At 39.7% G+C, this 19,249-nt stretch overlaps 1 protein-coding gene across 3 annotated transcripts in view; it reads right to left on the bottom strand.

The window, feature by feature from the left end:
- Ntm (neurotrimin) overlaps nucleotides 1-19,249 on the bottom strand; it is a 1,004,130-nt gene that overhangs the window by 9,788 nt on the left and 975,093 nt on the right. For 2 of the 3 annotated variants that reach the window (XM_048343632.1, XM_048343633.1), the window contains exons 4-6: nucleotides 12,628-12,762; nucleotides 9,286-9,406; nucleotides 4,396-4,547 (exon numbers count right to left, since the gene is read on the bottom strand). In XM_048343632.1, the coding sequence (XP_048199589.1) occupies nucleotides 4,396-4,547; nucleotides 9,286-9,406; nucleotides 12,628-12,762 (408 nt within the window). Of the gene's footprint in view, nucleotides 1-1,261; nucleotides 1,298-4,395; nucleotides 4,548-9,285; nucleotides 9,407-12,627; nucleotides 12,763-19,249 lie in introns of all 3 variants that reach the window. The other variant, XM_048343631.1, reaches the window with a different exon arrangement.

Here is a 19,249-nt window from a genome sequence, read left to right as displayed (position 1 = left end):
TTTATCATGGCGCATGTCCAGTGCTTCCAAATATTAATATGGGAAGGTGACATGCAATCTGTTGTGTTTGCAAAAGAGAAGCAGAGAAATACTTCAAGGGTGGCAAAAAATGCTGAGGATGAACAAAATGCTCTTATCAAAATCCTCCTACTTCATCCCAATACTGAGGGAGAAAATAGCTTCAAACTTCTCTTAAAACCCAAGTTTCCCTGTCACAGTGCAAAGGAAGCCACACATTCATATGAATCTTCCTTGTGTTTCTGAGATAAAGATGAGCATACTTTGGAACTACTGCCTGGGAAAACAGGTAGCTCCCTGTTCCTCTGTGCTATAACAAAGGTAAGAGGGAAACGAACATAGATGAACAAGGTAAATGTAGTCAGGTGCTCAGTCTGTCTCCTCTAAAGAAGTCCCAGTTGTATGGGTAAGACCAGCCACTATCCTGAAGACTGCCTGCATCCAACTCCTGAACCTTCCACATGTCCACAACTTCTGTTCTGACCCATTTTCTGTAAACAAAAGGGCAATTGGTTGAGTGTATCTAGAAGAACAGAATAAAAGCTGGCAGAGGTATCCTCTCATCTAAGTTCTGAGTTCACACAAAGGGAGGTAAGGTAGACCCAGCTCTGTCTCAGTAGGTGGAGTCTTGTGATTACATCTCAGGCTCACTGCTCCACATTTGCTTTTGTTCATCCATTATTTTGCTAATATCTTTGATGTGGGATGGCACTCCTTCACCAGATAAGCATACCTCAGTTACATCTGTATCAAACCACTAACTGAACTGGGTATAGTTTTGCATGCCTGTAATCACAGCACTTGGGAGGCTGAGACAAGATGTCATGTTCCAATCTGGCCTGGGCTACCTATATAGTGAGACTGTCTCAAAATACCCAAACAAGTAAACAAATAGACAGAACCATAAAATCTACTAGCTGTGTTTCAAATATTCCTCTTTTTTTTTTGAGAATACAATTCTAAATGGTGAGGATTGTTGGCTTAATCACTTCTGAAAGTTCTTTCTTCACATAGGATATGTCCAAACTCCAGTCCCTAACATCTCTTCAATCATTTGTGTTAATATTTTTCCTAGCACCATTATTTGAGCTCTGTGAACATGTCTCATAGTGAGGGATCAGAAACCTACATTGAGTTAAAAGTTGAATCTGTAATGCACATCAGGGAGAGGGAGGGGAACACCAGGGAGTTGTGGGATTAAGGGGAGGGGAGAGTAAACATAAAAGCAAGGGGGGATACTAACCTTGCAACAAAGTTGAGCTTGTAGGCTCATTTAGTTCTAAATCGGGTGAGGGACATACAGGAGAGAAAAATGAAAACAAACACATATATTATATACAGTTGCTATATATTTGACATATATAGTTTGTATACGGCCATTTACAAGTATTTCTGGAGGCATGGCTAAATAAAGGAAGACACAAAAACCCAACATGGTAGGACAAGGTGGTGTGAGAGGAAGGGGGAAATGACTTATTTTACACACTTAGGCGAGATGGCTGGGAAGGGTGGGAGCAAGCCACTACTCTGTATGATTTCCATGGTGGATGGATTCACTGTTTGTTTCACTTGTGCTGAACTGAGCCACTGGTGTGACATCAAAGGCCTCTTTCCAGGTAAAATTTAGATCCCAAATCCTCATCACCCTTGTTGCACCTGGGAAGAACTAGTTTAAAAATGTCTGATTTCATGGTAATGATGACCATGGATCATGATTCTCATGACTTCATGATCAGAGGGAGCAAGGTCCCCCCGGCTCCACTCTGATTCAGGAATATGAGAGCTGATGTCTCAAGTTCATGGCAAACTTTATGATCCTAGTAACCAGATGCTCGGAGTCCTATTGGTTTGTGATTAGAAGGATCATCCTACCACCCATTAGTTTAAGGCTTCCCTAAGCTTACTGACCATGGAATCTTTCTATATTGAAATCTTCACTTTTCAATGTCTCATGGGAAGACAATGAAGTATATAGTACACATTGTTAACAAACTTATGATTATTCAGCAGGCTTTCTATAATGTGACAGAAGACTGAACTTCATCATGATTATCTACTAACATATATTCACATAACTTAAATCCTGCTTTTTAATGTTCCCAAGACTATCTGATGACTCTTAGTGGAAAATGACACGACAATTCCTGAAAAAAATATATATTTAGCAAAAGACCTCAAAAAGGATGGTGGGATTCAATAATAAGCTTAGGAGGGACAATAGTTCTAGCTAAGGGGTTAGGAAGACTGGACTTAAACGTGAAAGGGGTTTCAATAGTTCGAGGGAGGGATCAAAGTGCACTTTTGTGATCTTCCCCTCTCAATGGAGGCTATGGAATGGAACTTGTCTCTGGCTGACTACATTTGAAAAATGCTGCAGGCTTGAATCTTCTTAGGGACAAATGTCACCAGCCCCTTGACTTCCTGTACTAAAGGACATCCATGCTATCATTGGCCTGGTCCTGCTAAGCTCATCTGTAAAAGATACCAATACTTTACAAGGTAATTTCTAGAGAGCCTTGGACTCTAGAAAGCAGGCATATCCCACAGGATGCACAAAGTTCATGCATTCCGACCAATAAAATGGGGGAATCGGTTGTAACTGCCACTTGTGTTTCTGCTGAACAGAGCATATTTATGACACATGCTTCGCAGCTTTTCTTGTCATAAATGCCAGTTATTTCACTCTTAAAATGTCTGCTGTTCTTCCCTATCCTCATCTTGAGATGACTTAAGGGGAAGAGATGAGGGAATTAGACAGTCATGATAAAGTCGATGGCCAAATCATTTTACGCATCCAAATCAGAGAAGTGAGATCAAAGCAGGGGGAAGACTTTCCAAAACTGGGGACCCCACTGTGGCTGTAGATTGGATGTGGTTTGAGGCTGAAGGGAAAGTCTGGGAAGGCCTTAGATTTGCAAGGCAAGGGAGGATGGGCCCATTCTTTTCTAATCCTGGCCCTCTGTGCTTGCAGACAGACACCTGCCAAAACTCAACACGGCCTGACAAATGAGAAGAGCACTTGCAACTATTCCAGTGTGTGAAATGCCAGAGAGATCCATCACTCTAATCATAGCTCTGCCCATTTTGAGCTGTGGACTCGAGGGTCAAGGGCAGATTCCCCTTCCCAGCCCTTTCAGGTAAAGCTGGGCTTTATTTCATGTGCTGAATAGAAGGCCAAGAGGATGTGATTTGGAAGGAGAGATGAAATGATGGAGTATAAACTGCTACCTAGGGTATTTGGCAGGGGAGAGGAAGAGGGAGTCCTTGGGACTATAGGATTATATGGGCATTGTCTTACAGTAACAAGAATTTTTGTTGATACCCATTGTCTACTAAATCCCTTTCTTTCCTTCCCTATCACCTCAAAGAGCATTTTTTACCACGGACCTTGGGGTGAGCTGATCTAAAAAATTCCAGACTCACTGAACTTGGTGTGCTAAGCAGGGATTTGCTCAAAAGGCAACCAGAAATCGATCATGGGGCCTATGGGGAGAATCTGCATCCATTAAGGATTAAAGCCACTGCCAGACACAAGGAGTCTTGCCTGGTTGCAGAAAGACAGGCTCACACTCTGGGGTCTAGTCGAAGCTTGTTGTTTGCTTCTGGCACCAGTACAATTTCCATATATGAAAGGAAGAAGATAATATTTCTTATATATCTATATATATCTATATTAGCTCTTCAATTATATGTTTCAGGAAGCAATCCATGAATGACTATGTGGCATCTTTCAAGATGGTGGTGTGAATGGACAAATGTCTTAACTAGCCAGATAACATCCATGGACACAAATGGGAAACTGGGAAAATGTTTTTTGTTTTTTTTTTCTAAATTGCATTTCTTTTTCCCACTAAAATGAATACTTTGAAGGATTCCCCAAATCTAAGAGTCTACTTTTATGAATATAATTCTATGTCTCTTATATCCCAAAGGCTGGAAGAAGTTTCAGAAAAGGGACAAGTTACATTAAGCCAGAGAGCAAAGTACTGAATAGTTAGTGTTTTCCTCTGGACTCTCTGCTATTTCACTCAATTATAATTCCCAAGTCAGTTTAGAAGATATCACCAATGAGGGGGGAAAAAGGTCAATTTCAGCATCCCAAAGTTGTCCTTGTCTCTTGTGTCAGGATATATTTTTATTACAGAATGAAATGAGTATTAACTTTTCTTTTTCCAGTCCAAATATCTACTTTCATACACTCATGAATTTTCTTTTTCTTTCTGTCTGTATGTCTGTCTCTCTCTTTTGCTCTCTCCCCTTGACTACTTCACTAACTTATGACACCCCTCCTTCCAGCCTCTCCTCTCAGCCCCCTCCTTCTGGCCACACTTCTTTATTATACAGTCTCTCAGAGCCCAGATCAGTGCACATTCTCACCAAATAGTGTGATGCTGGCATTGGTGTGGCCTAACTTGTTGGAAGCCACACATGTGTAGTTCCCGTAGTCATGTTCAGAGACATTGAAAAAGATGAGTTTTGAGAGGAAAGGTCTGTTTTCCACTTTGACGCCTTTCTTTCCTTCAATCAGTCTAAGACAAACAAGAAACAAAAAAAAAGGAGAAAAAAGAAAATGGTCAATTTCATCAAAAGGACATAGAGCCTGTGGCTAATGATCTTATTGCTAATCCACCAAACTTCATCAGGTTTATTCAGTACTACCATATATTTGTACAGGATGACACTCTCTCTCTCTCTCTCTCTCTCTCTCTCTCTCTCTCTCTCTCTCTCTCTCTCTCTTTCTCTCTCCATATATGTGTGTATGTGTGTTTGTGAGTGTGTGTATGTGTGTGTGTGTGTGTGTGTGTGTGTGTGTGTGTGTGTAGAGATACTCCTGTCAAAGATACCCTACCTTCTTAAACTGACATTTAAATTCTCACAAGGGAGGTGCATCATTTTATCCTTGCTTTATAAAGCTGTCAGTCATATCGCAACAAATATAACATGCCATTATGTGACATTTAGAATAATAGCATTCAGGCAATAGCTGCTCAAAAGTGTTGACTTATGATGCTCCTGATAGTGATAATGAAGATGATGATGATGATGATGATGATGATGATGATGACAATTATCACTGAGCGAAAATGTTCAGTCTTCAAAGAAGGGAGGGACCTAATCATTTGTGTGTGTGTGTATGCGTGTGTGTGAGAGAGAGAGAGAGAGCGAGAGACAGACAGAGTGAGAGAGAGAGAGAGAGAGAGAGAGAGAGAGAGAGAGAGAGAGAGAGAATTGGAGTTTGAACTCAGGGCTTGAGTGTTGTCCCTTAGCTGCTTAGCTGTTTTACTCAAGGCTGGTACTTTACCATTTAAGCCAAACCTCCCCACTTCTTGCCTTTTGGTGATTAATTGGAGATAAGAAGCTTATGGATTTTTCTGCTCTGATTGGCTTTGAACTTTGATCCTTAGAGCTCAGCCTCTGGAGTACCTAGGATTAGAAAGATGAGCCACCAATGTCCTGTCAGGATTATATACTAAAGGCAATGAGTAGGATCTGTAAATTTACATGCTTCTAGTGTGCCAGTGTATGAAAATGTGATTATATATGTGTCTAGAAAAGGGAGATGGGTGAAAGTAAATGTGATTGGAGGATGGAGTGCCTGCCATGTTTGTGAAACAGCAATGCCACTATTTGTCCCTGGAATATAGTATGCAGACAGGGCAGCTCTTTTGTCATTGTTGTGAGTTTTATATTCAAGAGATTATAGAATATTATTATCCACCTTTCAAACTAAGAGTCACTCCTTGGTCAGAAGAGAGGCAGTTTCTGGGATGAGTTTCCGTCTAACATTTGTCCCCAAGGAAATCTGCAGGTTGATCAGAGGGACTTGGCATGCTTTTCATGATGCAGGTTTTCTTCTCTCAAAAGCTCAGGGTAGTGAACTAGCCTGAGACCACCATCATCATTGCAAAGCTTCCCTCGTGGAAGCTCCTTCAGTGGACCAGTGCTTCCTTTATTCCCCTCCCAGCTAGTTAGTAGCTACTGATCCTCTAGGGGGTCACTGTACAAGGCCGGGTCCCCGTGTCAGCACCACAAGGCCTCTGGGATTTAGTTATGGGGATCTATGTGATTTACCCTTTGGGCAGTGTTCTTGGGGTAGGGAGGAAGCTTTCACATCAGAATGAAGCTGTGAATTAGATTTTGGCTCCATAGTGGGGAGTCTTACTTGGAGCAGGTTTGTGCTTGACAGGTCTGAAACATCTTTAGCTAAACACAGTGTAGGGTGTCCAGCAGCACTTTGCAACACTTCACAGCTCGTGGGATGATACAGGGTCCCCTTCTCACGTAATCACACATCCTCCACCTTGTAGTGCCACCAAGCTTCAATTCCTTAATGAAGTTGTAGACTTTTCAGTGGCTATTATCCCTGTTGGGTGGGTGTCCCGTACTCTACACAGAATTTCACCTGCTCTCCCTTTGACTGATAACATACATAGGAGCAGGCAGTGGCAGAGTGGCACTAGTATAAAGTCAATGGTGTCTATCTACCCTTCAAGGGAACCTCTTGTCCTCACCACCAAGACTATTCTGGAAGTCTGCTCATCGCAGTACAAGCAGGAGAGGGGTGAGAACTCTCATTCCTGGGTAGGGACAGATGTGATATGTCCTCCTGGGAACTACCTAGTAGAGCTTCCCTGGCAGGTAGCCCAGGTGGTAGAGATATGACTGGTGGTGACTAGGACCACAGAGGCAGAGATGTTCTTGTCAAAGTGGGAGCAGAGACCATCCCATTCAATGGAACCAATATGAGTAGCCAATGGGAAATGAAGTGAAATCAAAGGAAAGAGAGCCAGGCACCAATGGCTCATACTTATAAGACTGGATATGCAGAAAATTGAGATCTAAGGATTAAGGTTTGAAGACAGGAAAGCCCATGACACTTTCTTTTTCAATTACCCCCCCCACCCCAAACACAAACACCATATATACAATGCTAGAAGTGGAGCTTGAATGAAATAGCTAAGGGACATTTCCCAGGCCCTGAGTTCAAGCTCCCAGGGCTGGCGAGCGCTTGGGCACCTGTGTGCACATACATACCAATGAAAAGGGAGAAACAATCAGAGAAAATCAAAGAGGAGGAAATGAAGTGGCTTGGTGCAGGCTCAGACCCAATGTCAAGGTACCAACCCCTGCCCTCCTGGGAAAATGAGGGTGAAAATCACAGCCTTTCCTAGTGCCATGCCTTCTATGCCAACAGGATATCTCTCCTTCTGTTTCAGAAATGGGTGTTTTTGCTCAACTTTCCTCCAAGTGTTTTAAGATCTTGCTTTTGACCTGTTTTTCCTATTTTTCTCTCCATAAAAAAGCATCTGAATAGTAGGAATGTGGCTGGTTAATTTTCATTTAGACCTAGATCATTGCAGCTCCCTAATTTTTTGTTTCTCTGCTGCTGCCTCAGTCTTTCTCTAGTACAATAAGAAAAGTGGTGGGAGATAATAAATAGAGGTGTTTCTGAGTTTCTGAAAGAAGGACAAAAACTAGCTCTATTTCTGTTTTGTTTTTCTCCTTTGCTGCCTTTGATCTTCCATCCATACAATGGGAAAGAGGAGTTTACCACCCTTTTCTAGAGACTGAAGATGTGTCCTTAGAAATGAAAATTCTGCTGGATGCCAGTGGGTCATATCTATAACCCTAGCTATTTGAGGATAACATTTCAAAGCCAGCCCAGGCAGACAAATCCTCAAGACTCTTACTTCCAATTAACCAGAAAAAAGCTCAAGTGGTAGAATGCTTGTCAAGAGCAAAAGCAAGTCCTAGCCAGAGCTTGAGGCCCTGCATTTGAGCCCTCATACCAGCACAGTGCTTTTTCACTGGAAAGGGTTATGAGAACACAGCAGATCTTATAGCTAAGTGACTTATTCTAAACAAAATTTAGCCATTAACTCAAAACCTATAATTGTTTCTCATGTTTAGGTGACCAATTCTCAGAAGACAAGCAAGATGCACTGAAACTGGTCCATGTAGAATGTGTAGCAATTTGCTCAAACTGGGCTGAAATTTCCCTGACTGGTCATGTCAGATTACTTTTTATGTTGTATCCTCTCCTCAGTTTCCCAGTTTCTACCTCTCCTTCCTTCTCTATATTGTATCACTGGCAACACCACTTCCATTTTTATGAAAATATTCTGAACACAGATAGCACTTGCACATTTATTTGTTGTTCATCCACCTTAAAATAGCTCTTTGATAACAGTAATTGCCTTGTTGCCTGGCTATACAGAGCAACTGACCCTTACGCTGACATGCCATTTGATAACTCCTCCAAATGATCATCTTCAGTGACTCACAACAAATGTCCCCATGAGGGCTGCAACAATAGGAAGGGAAGGGACAGTCCAGACTTTTATTTTTCCTACAGAGAAAGAACAACCTGGGTATAAAGGAAGGGCTCAGCGGGGTCACAGAGACTCATACAAAGCTACTGATAGTGTCTGAAATGGAGTGGGACAACCTGCTAGGAACGGCTAATGTGGGAGCCACTCCTTACACCTACAAATGTGTTAAAAAAAAAAAAAAAGCTACAGCAAGAACCCATTATTTTTGTTAGCTTAGAAAAAAAAAAAAAACTTCACAGATTTTATAATGCTGCTTTTGTCTTGATTTTGTGAATTTGGATTTCCTGGAAAATACATTATTGATCAGGCTTATGTGTTGGTAAGTGATGGTTCTGCACAGCAACATTAAAAATCCAGCTGAACATTGACACAATGAAGACACTTGCACACCCATGTTCATTGCTGCACTATTCACGATAGCCAAGTTGTAGAAATAGCCCAGATGCCCTATAATGGATGAGTGTGAATGAGTGAGAATTATACACCAAAACACACAAATAGGAAAGAGAACACAGTCACAATATTCAATGAACATATGTGAAAATGAAATCAGGCAACTTGAGAGGATAGTTGGTACAGATGAGAGAGAACAATACAAGGTGTGATATTGATCAAGATGCATTGTACTCATAAACTAACATGTTGAATTTACTCTTAATACAAATAATTAATGAGTATAAACATTATTTATCTACTTATTTGTCTATTTGTCCGTGTGTCTAGCTATCGTAGGTAGATATACTGAGATGAAATCTAGATGAACTTTATTGTTAAGAAATATGTTTACATATAATTTCCTCCTACAGATTGAACTTCAGAGGAGGACTTGACAGGAGTTCATTTTCAACACTGTGACCTAAAATTGGGAGTCTGGAAAAACATGTTGGCTTCTGGAGTGGATTAGAGCAGAACCAAGGAGAAGAAAGGATTTTACCGTTTGTCATCCTTGAACCACTGGAATTCTGCTGAAGGGACAGCCGAGGCTTCACACTGCAATGTCCCCTTCTGTCCCACGGGGACACCCGTGCTCTTAGCTTCTGAGATGAAGGGTGGATCTGCAGAGAGAAGATGGCCTCAGGCTGATGCGCATGAGTCTTATAAAAGGCTTCTTGTTCATGGATTTTGTTTCTTTCTCTCTGCTTATTTGCACTGTCAAATGGCTATGCAAATTATGCCAGAGTGAAAAAAACAAACATTTTTTTGTTACTCTAAAGAAAAGCATCATTTTCTTACCACTTATTGTTTACCATTTATTACTGAGGTGTAATAATCAGCTATTCAGGCATATTTTCGGTTTCAGGTTTTCTTGTTCTCTCCCCCTCCTGTGTGTGTGTGTGTGTGTGTGTGTGTGTGTGTGTGTTCCAATACTGGAGCTGGAAATCAGAGCCTTACACTCTTGCTCAGCTATTTCTACTCAAGGTATCATGGCACCAGAACACGTAATCTACACTTTCACTTCTGAACTCTTGCTGGTAAATTGGTAATTGTCTCACAGACTCTTATGCCTGGGTTGACATCAAACCATGATCCTCAGATCTCAGCCTTTTGAGTAGCTAGGATTACAAGCATGGTTCATTAGTGCCGTTTTCTCTGTTTAATCTCTTTTTTTTTTTAACTTGCATAAGGGGATGCCAAGCTATCTAGCCTATATCCCATGGCTTGACAGTGAAAACATTAAATCAGCATTGCAGAGTTTTTTCACATGAGATTTTTGCCAGTATATAACAAAAAACTCAGTTATAGAAATTTATTCATAGGAAATGCCTAAAGAATATACAGACCAGTCATTCTTGTAAGTATTCTAAATATATACTTCGGTCAAGCAAAACCAAGGTTGGCCTACATAATTGATATGATTTCATGTAAAGTCTTCACCAAAGCACTGTTGCATTCCAACAGTTTGCATTAATAGATATTTTAAAATAGCCACAATAGGCTCAGGCCTATAATACTAGCTACTCAGGAGGCTGATATCTGAGGATTGAAGCTCAAAGCCAGCCTGGGCAGGAAAGTCTGTGGGACTCTTATCTCCAGTTAATCATCAGAAAATTGGAAGTGGAGCTGTGGCTCAAAGTGATAGAGTTAGCCTTGAGCAAAAGAGCTCAGGGATTGAGCCCAGGCCCTGAATTCAAGCCCCATGACTGACCAAAAAACAATAGCCATAATAACTTTACTATTCTGTTCATTTCAGGGATTCATACCACAATTTCTTGACTGTATCTCAAAAGTTCCATTTGTGGAGAAGTGAAGATAATTTTCTATAGTGTTTTAATACCAGGAACAGAAATATTTCTCAAAAAGTAAACTTGGTTTTATTTTATGGACAACATAAATCTCAAAACAAATGGTATTTCCTTTCTTTGTTTAACAGTCAAGACCAAGTTCTGGATGTGACCTCAACATCCTGGTTGTATATAGTTCATGTGCTGATTGCTGAGCTCTTGCTCTCTTTCCTTAGTATGCTTTTTCTTTGCTTACTTTTTTCTCTATATTATTAATAATAATATTTTATTTTCTTCATATAGTTATGTACGGATGTTTCGATTTAACATGGCCGTTTATGTGTACAGTACATTTTGATTACAGTCTTCCCTTCCATTAAATTTTTTAAACTTTTACAATTTATTTGTTAGGGGGACAGCTACAGGGGTTTGAAGTTAGGACCTCATGCTTGCTAGGCAGGCACCCTACTACTTGAGCCATACCTCCAGCCCTTTAGATAAAACATTTTATATTTCTGGGCCAATGGTGATAGGTATACAAATTTTAATAAAGTAAAATATGGTACCATTGTTATAGCTATTTTATTGCTTCTTAAAGTGTTTCATTTTACCTAGGTTCAAATTGGAACAGAAACCAAAATACTAATCAGTGAATTTCTATCTATGTAAAATATATTCCCTTGTTTCTATTTTGCCCAAATTTTGAAAAGGATAAACTTTTGGTTGTTGGCTTAATACTAAGGTCCTGTTTTGTCCTAAGACAAAGCTTGAAAAGTGAACAGCAGAAGAAACTTTCAGAATGTGGTATGGGATCTCAGTCAATGTGAGAGACAGGTAGGAAATCTGAGTAGGATCAGTGTCAGAATTTGCATGATTAATAGAAACCAATGAGGACTATTAAACATTTGAGCTTCTATATTTCTTTGTAAAACTCAAAAGTTGAGATAACCCTGCAATACCAGTATGTTATCTATCTTTATGTATAAAAATACACAAGTATACCATACCTATTGTACAATGATATGAAATGACTATACAATATACAGACATTTTAGTATTTCCTTTGTACATTATAACACATGGTTTTGTCCCACTATTGAGATATCTGATCTGGAATTAGAAGTCTCTCGATGCATTGTATGAGTAAATTATGGGAAAACTTTGGATTTGATCATAGATTTATATGAGTTATATATTAAAGACAATTTATTGATGTCTTACTACCCTTTGGTGATATTAACTAAATTTTTGATATTACACTAATTATATTTGGTATTAAATTGTGTTCAGCTACTTTGTTTGTTTGAGGCCAGGATCTGGTTATAGAATCCAAACTGACCTTGAAATCTTTCTGCCTTGTCTTCCTAAGTATTGGCCAGTACCAACATATACTGCTCTCAGGGACTTTAAAAATGTGAGGTTGGGGGACTGGGGACATGGCCTAGTGGCAGAGTGCTTACCTCATATACATGAAACACTGGGTTTGATTCCCCAGTGCCACATATATAGAAAACGGGCAGAAGTGGCGCTGTGGCTCAAGTGGCAGAGTCCTAGCCTGGAGCAAAAAGAAGCCAGGGACACTGCTCAGGCCCTCAGTCCAGTCCCCAGGACTGGCAAAGAAAAAGAAATGTGAGGCTGGGACACCTTAAATTATCAAAAAACTTGGTTTTACATTTGCTGCTCTTAAAAGCAGTGTGCCATTGGCTTACTCCTATACTTCTAGCTACTCAGGAAGCTGAGATTTGAGGATTGCAGTATGAAGCCAACCTGGGTATGAAAGTCCATTAGACTCTTATCTCCAATTAACCATCAGAAATCCAGAAGTGGAGCTGTAGTTCTAAGTGGTAGAGGGCTCATCTTGGGCAAAAAGGCTCAAGGACAGTGCCCAGGCCCTAAGTTCTAGCCCCAGGACCGACAAGAAAAGTAAATAAAAGCAGAATACAGAAGAATGATGTTAAATTATGTTTTGTCCCAAGTCAGCACTTCCTCTGCTGCTTTATGACAGTGAGCCAGCCTCATGGGCATGCAGGGTGGGGTCTGGAGAGACCACTTACAGTTCACGGTAACCTTTACTCTCCGTACCACTGGGGCAGCCACATCGTTGGAGGCACTGCACTCATAGTCCCCTGACTGCTCCCGGGTGATGCCCTGAATTTCCAAGTATTCATCTTCACTCACAAAGCCAACAGCTGTAAGAGAAGACCAAAGTCATAAATTCAGAAAGCAAAGTATACAACGCTTGCATCTGCAGAGAACTGTGCCCCTTGTAAATCCATGCTTAGGAACTTTATGGATTCTTCATCCCCCTTTCTCCCACCCCTTCCCCTTTTGCCTTGGGGCCAACATGGACCTGCTGCACAGTTTCTACTCCTAACTGAACTTCACAAACTGCTCAGAGGACTAACTGGTTCTCTATAAGTGGTTAACAATTTTGGCATTTACATTTGAGCTTACCAAAGCAGCCAGATCTGGGAACTGAGTTAAGCCCCTTAAATCTGGTTTTCAAGTACAAGTTATAGTGAAGAATCTGTAGGAAATGCCAAAATAGCTGTGGACACACACACACACACACACACACACACACACACACACACACCCCTCTATGGCAGGAGAAACACTAAATAAATTCAGCTTTGCAGTAAAGATTAGAAGGACAATTGGATAGGCAGAAACCAATTTTCTAAACTGTGATCTGCTAATGCTAAAGACAAACCAGCAGTGGGAATCCACCATTAAAGCTTCATCACCAGCATCAAAAGTCAGAGACCAGCAGCAAATCTTCTACCATCACTTAACAATCACATGACCCAATCTCTCCAGCCTGGAAATCAATCATAAGATCCTTCTACAGACTGTATTTGACACCTGAGGTATAGCCACAGACCACAAGTGATGGAAAAAATGGAGATATTTAAGCCTAGAAGGCAGGTTTCAAATTTCTTTCCCATAGCTACTGGACCCTAGCTTCCTTGTCCATATAACACAATGTAACATAACATAACATAACATAAGGATGAAAATAATGGCTTACATTCTGGAATTATACTCTCTTGTTTGTCAAATAAGGATAATTAACATAAGATCTTAAACCTGAGATGTAGTTAAAGAGAAAAGTGTACTATTAATTGTTCTGGGCTAACAAGCATAAGCTGACTGCCTATAGCAACTCAGAGTATTTCCTAGATATAAAGTATGTAATAATTCCAATCCCTCACATGACAATTAAGAATAAAGAGCAAAATATTTAATTTACATCATACCTGTTGGTATAGTTTTCATCCTATAATGTTACTGGAGGTGGACTGAAACTACATTCATATGGGCAGTCCCAGATAAAGAATCAAAGGTAACTCTTCTCAAGTCACCAAATACCTCCAATTGCCATGATCCTTATGACCAAGAATATGAAACTAATGTCTATAAGAAATTAATATAAACAAAGGAATGAAATATGTGGTATGTATAACTTTTTGTGAAATCAAATAGTGGTAATAATAACAGCAAGACTAACAAAAACAAAACACTGTTTTGCAGAGACAGTTCACTACCTGTCTGCATTTCCTCACTATCTCTACAACCTATAGAATGTGTATCATACAAGTAGAGAAAACTCCTTCCTCTGTTGCCTTCCAGGGAATTAAAAAATAGTCTTTGTTTATTACAAGGAAATAAGAGATTAAATGCACAAGGAGAAGCAGGTATACTCTAATAAGTAGAAATCGGGACAAAAATATCTATCCTTTGGCGTGGACCATCAACAGGATCTCACAAGATGTATAGCTCCAACTTGTAAGAAACTTCTCTCTCTTAGTCGACTTTGTTAATATTGTTTCATATGCACTTCTAGAGCAAATTACCAGTCTAGGCTGGAGAAAGAGTAGAAGAAGCTGGCAGAGGTTTACATGAGAATTTGTGATTCCTTTTATGTTGCTGTTGTTTATTTGCTACAAACTCAAGCCTACATTTGTCAGATCTTGCCATGCTAGAATGGTATAATTACTGTGCAAAGCATCTCAGAGACCAGTGTCACACTTAATATTCCCATTAATTTTAAATGGTAGTCCTTGGTACATATGTGAGGCAATTGGTGTCATATTTTAATTAGGCTTGCCCTACACCATCTGAAATTAATAATAGCTTGAATTACCAGTGTAATTTATAAATTAACAGTGCTGAAGCATTAGGAAATAAATTAGTTCTGGACAGCTGTTTCTAGATGGAGCTCCAGTGTCATCGCTGTGATTGGTGCAATCTTAGGTCTCCATAGACTTGTGTGGAATATCACCAAAGTAGAGAAACAAAAAAGACATGGGGTTCTATTGGCCTCTTGTTCTTCTCCAATAGACAGCCATGCCTTTTGTCATTCTACCATCCAAGGATGCACTTCTGTGACTTCACTGAAATTTTTGAAGATCAGTCAGCAATGAGCTTGCTCTGTAGATATTCAAAAGGGGAAGCAACTTGGGAGCTCTAGTCACAGGCTCAAATGCAAGCACATACAAGTGAGGCCCATCCACCAAGTGACGAATTCACCCAAGTTTCTTTCAGGGACACCGGTATATGAATGCACATGAAATTTTATCTAATTCTTGCCAAGAGATATATAAGGAAGGCTATCCAATGGTTTAATTGTTGGGGGAGGCATATGGCTCCATGTTGAACCAGATTTCTACTACCAGAAGATAGGATTTACACTTGTCATCCTGCAAAACAATCAGTGGAGGCTTGATCCTACTACCATATGCTCTAGAGCAAATGCATAATTAATTAAGAAACCACAATGACTTCATTGTTCTCCATATCCTGGTTAAATCAGTTATTGAATGTGAAGATTAATATGTATAAAATAAAGTATTTTGTGATTTTTAGATATAAATGTTATTACTTTTGCCTGTCTCGTGGCACACAGCTTCCTCTACTAAAACCATACATGAATAAAACAGAGGTAAATATACTCATTATACACACAAAAAGTTAAACTTGGAACCACCAGAAAGAACATCCTCTCACTGGGCTGGGGATATGGCCTAGTGGCAAGAGTGCTTGCCTCCTTTACATGAAGCCCTGGGTTCAATTCCCCAGCACCACATATACAGAAAATATCCAGAAGTGGCGCTGTGGCTCAAGTGGCAGAGTGCTAGCCTTGAGCAAAAGAAGCCAGGGACAGTGCCCAGGCCCTGAGTCCAAGCTCCAGGACTGGCAAAAAAAAAAAAAAAAAAAGAACTTCCTCTCACTGCAGCCTAAAACAAACATGTTTGTAAACATCATTAATATAAAATTTGAAGGAGTGTGTGTGTGTGTGTGTGTGTGTGTGTGTGTGTGTGTGTGTGTATGTGTTTCCTGGTACTAAGGCTTGAACTCATGTCCTGGACACTGACCCACAGCTTTTTCAAACTCAAGACTGGCTCTGTAAAACTTGAGCCACAGCTCCATTTCTGGCTTTTTGGTGATTACTTGGGAATAAGAGTCACCAACTTTCCTGTTCTGGTTGGCTTTGAACTGCAATCCACAGATCTCAGCCTCCTTAGTTGCAAAGAATATAGACACGAGTCACAAGGGCCCAGCTAGAAATAATGAAGTTTTAGAGTTCACAGATCAAGGACAGGATGCATCTTATAGCATTTCATCAGTATGAAGAATTTACAAAGAATATTTGGGGGGGGGGGGAAGCCGCTGAGCTGATTATATTTTTGAAATTGCTCCAGGATTCTTATTAGGAGACACCAGTGGAGAAGAGGCAAACCACTTGATAAAACCCAATGAAAAGTAACTCTTCACAGTCAATAGCTTCTCATTTATAAGTCTCTTTTTCTTCTTAAAAGGAAACACGTCCTTGGGCGAAAATGATACTCATCTTCTTAAAATACCACCTTCACTTTCTTCATGTCACACCTCTTCAGACACCACAAGCAGCTCTTCTGTTTTTCAGTAACATCAAGCACAGTAACATCAAGTTACACCCATTCCCTTATTATCAAAGTCCTCTGTATAGAATCTCCAATCTTCATCCCAAGTTCATTTAGCATCAGTGCTGTGAAGAAGGCAACGGATCACTACTGTGAAGAGCCAAAGTTGGAGAGCAGATAAGCTTGTTTCACAAATGGTGAGTTACCCTATCTCCTCACACCATGCATTCCTTGTATTTCTGTTGTTGATAAGAGTTAGAGAGTGAGAGGCAGATGGTAGGTTTTCAGTAGATGTTTGTCAGTCCAAGTATGGTGATGGTAGCCACAGATATACTGACGTCTCTTATAATCAAGCTCTAGTGTTTTCATATTCTCTATCACGATGATTCTGATTTCATCTCACAAGTTGTTCTTATCGCCTACCAAACTATGTTCTTCCTAAGTAAATAGCAACTATGTTTTGCCTTTTTTTTTTCTATTTTTGAGGGGGTGGAGTTTAATGGGACTTGAAATCAGGGCCTGAGCTCTGTCCCTAAATATTTTTTACTCAAGACTACTTCTCTACCACTTGAGCCACAGTTTAACTTCTACCTTCTTGGAGGTTAATGGAAGATAAGAGTCACATGGACTTTCCTCACTGAGCTGGCTTTGAACCTTGATTCTGTGATTTAACTCAGTATCTAAGATTATAAGCGTGAGCCAGAGGCACCTGGCTACATATTATCATTAAAAATCACAAAAGTACTATACCGAAGAGCATACTATTAAGAAATATTAATAGTTACAATCATTATTATATTTCATCAGTATGTATTTCATAGTTGGTACATTAAGGTATGTAAACACACTGCATCAGTGCTTTCTTAAGGTCTTGATTATTGGAAGAGTGGTACATTTAAATCTACTCACTCAGAATCTCTAGTGATGAGGAATTTTCAAGTTTAGGGTCTAGTAATTTAGTTCAATATCTTATTTTTTGGTGTGTGGGAAATAAAGCTTACATGAGTCAGTCCACGTTCATAGGTCTCTTAAGAGATTACATGCACTTTTGCAAAGAGAAGATCTCCATGTTTTTCACTAGCTCTCACTAGCCCTATTTTTAAGATGTCACTTCTGATTATCCTGAGCATAATATTCATATTTCCTGGCTTAAAAAATGTCATTCCTGCCAGCCGCTGTTGGCTGATGCCTGTAATCCTGGCTACTCAGAAGGCTGAGATAAGAGGGTCATAGTTCAAAGCTTGCCTTGGGCAGGAAAGTCCATAAGACTCTTATCTGTAGTAAACTTAAAAAAAAAAAGTCGGAAGTAGAACTGTGAATCAAGTGGTAGAGCACACTAGCTTTGAGCCAAAAAGCTGAGGGATATCACCCAGGCCCTGAGTTCAAGCCCAGGACTAGCAAATAATCATTCCTATTAGTTTTTTTTTTTTTTTAAGCAGGAAATCTTTTTATTTTCTTGTGGTGCTAAGAATTGAGCCTAGGACCTTATGCATGCTAGGCAGGTGCTCTGTCATTGATCTATAGCCCCAGCAAGATTTTCTTTAAATTTGTTCTTTAAAAAAAAAAGATTTACTGAATATTTACTATAGTTTATATTTAGTCTCAGGGCCAATCATTTCCTCAGGGGAACGAATCATTAATTTAAAAATGTGGATCAATGAGAATGTATGATTTATCTAACAGAAGTTTGTTTTATGGCCAACTTTTCAGGAGCATGGGGCTATTTCATTAAGTGGAATAGGACAAGCAAAACAGTGAAATGAAATGAGCTGTATGTGTGATCACACCTACCCCAAAACCCTTCAGGACTCACTTATTGTCCAGAGATTTCAGCTTAGCCGTCTATGAGCAAAGGATGAAATAAACCCAAGTTTCTAAGCTCATACATTGGGTGTTGACAATTTGTATCACTGAAAATAATACTAGCCCCAATGATCATTTTTATCATACCCCAGAATAAACTTGTCTGTAGAACAGCTGTAGCTATTGGAGAGGACACAGATGTCTCTTTGCTTAATATTTTTATGGCATATATACCAGCTGAGATAAAAATCGATGAACCTCAGAAATTGAAAAATAAAGTCTAGAACATAGAATCCCAGAATCTAAAAGTTGGTAGAAGTGTGTGTGTGTGTGTGTGTGTTGTGTGTGTGTGTGTGTGTGTGTGTTGGTACTGGGACTTGAACTTAGTGCCTGGGCTTTCTCTGTGACTTTTTAAATTGCTCAGGCCTAGCACTTTACCATTTGAACCACAGCTCTGTTTCTGACTTTTTTTGGGGGGTGGGTAATTAATTGAAGATTAGATTCTCATGGATGTTCTTGGGTTCTCCTGCCCAGGCTAGCTCTGATTCATTATCCTCAGATCTCAGCCTCCTGAGCAGTTACAGGTATGAGCCACTGGTATCCCATGGCTATTTAAAAAAATACTTTTATTATAAGGTGATATACTGAAGGATTACAGTTAAATAAAAGAGATTTAAAAAAAACATTTTTTAACAGTTTCACCCCTTCACTCACTTTTTCCCAGTTTTTCCCTCCCCCCTCCAAATTTATAGTCCATTTTCTACATATCATCTAGTGAGTATCAGTGCTTTGAGTGAGTTCACCTTATGTCTCACAGTTTCTGTGCTCCAACTTGCCCTCCCCAAAAAAGATAAACTTAGATATAAGACAAAAGGTACAGAAATAAAAAAACAGAAATAAAAGGGGAAAACTTCAAATAGCAAAAAAAAACCTATCATATTTTTATGATTTAATTCAACTACTGTAG

The sequence above is a fragment of the Perognathus longimembris genome, chromosome 3, assembly GCF_023159225.1.
Source record: "Perognathus longimembris pacificus isolate PPM17 chromosome 3, ASM2315922v1, whole genome shotgun sequence".
Classification (NCBI taxonomy): Eukaryota; Metazoa; Chordata; class Mammalia; order Rodentia; family Heteromyidae; genus Perognathus; species Perognathus longimembris.
Note: the sequence above shows the minus strand (reverse complement) of the source record. Positions and strands in the feature narration are given on the sequence as shown.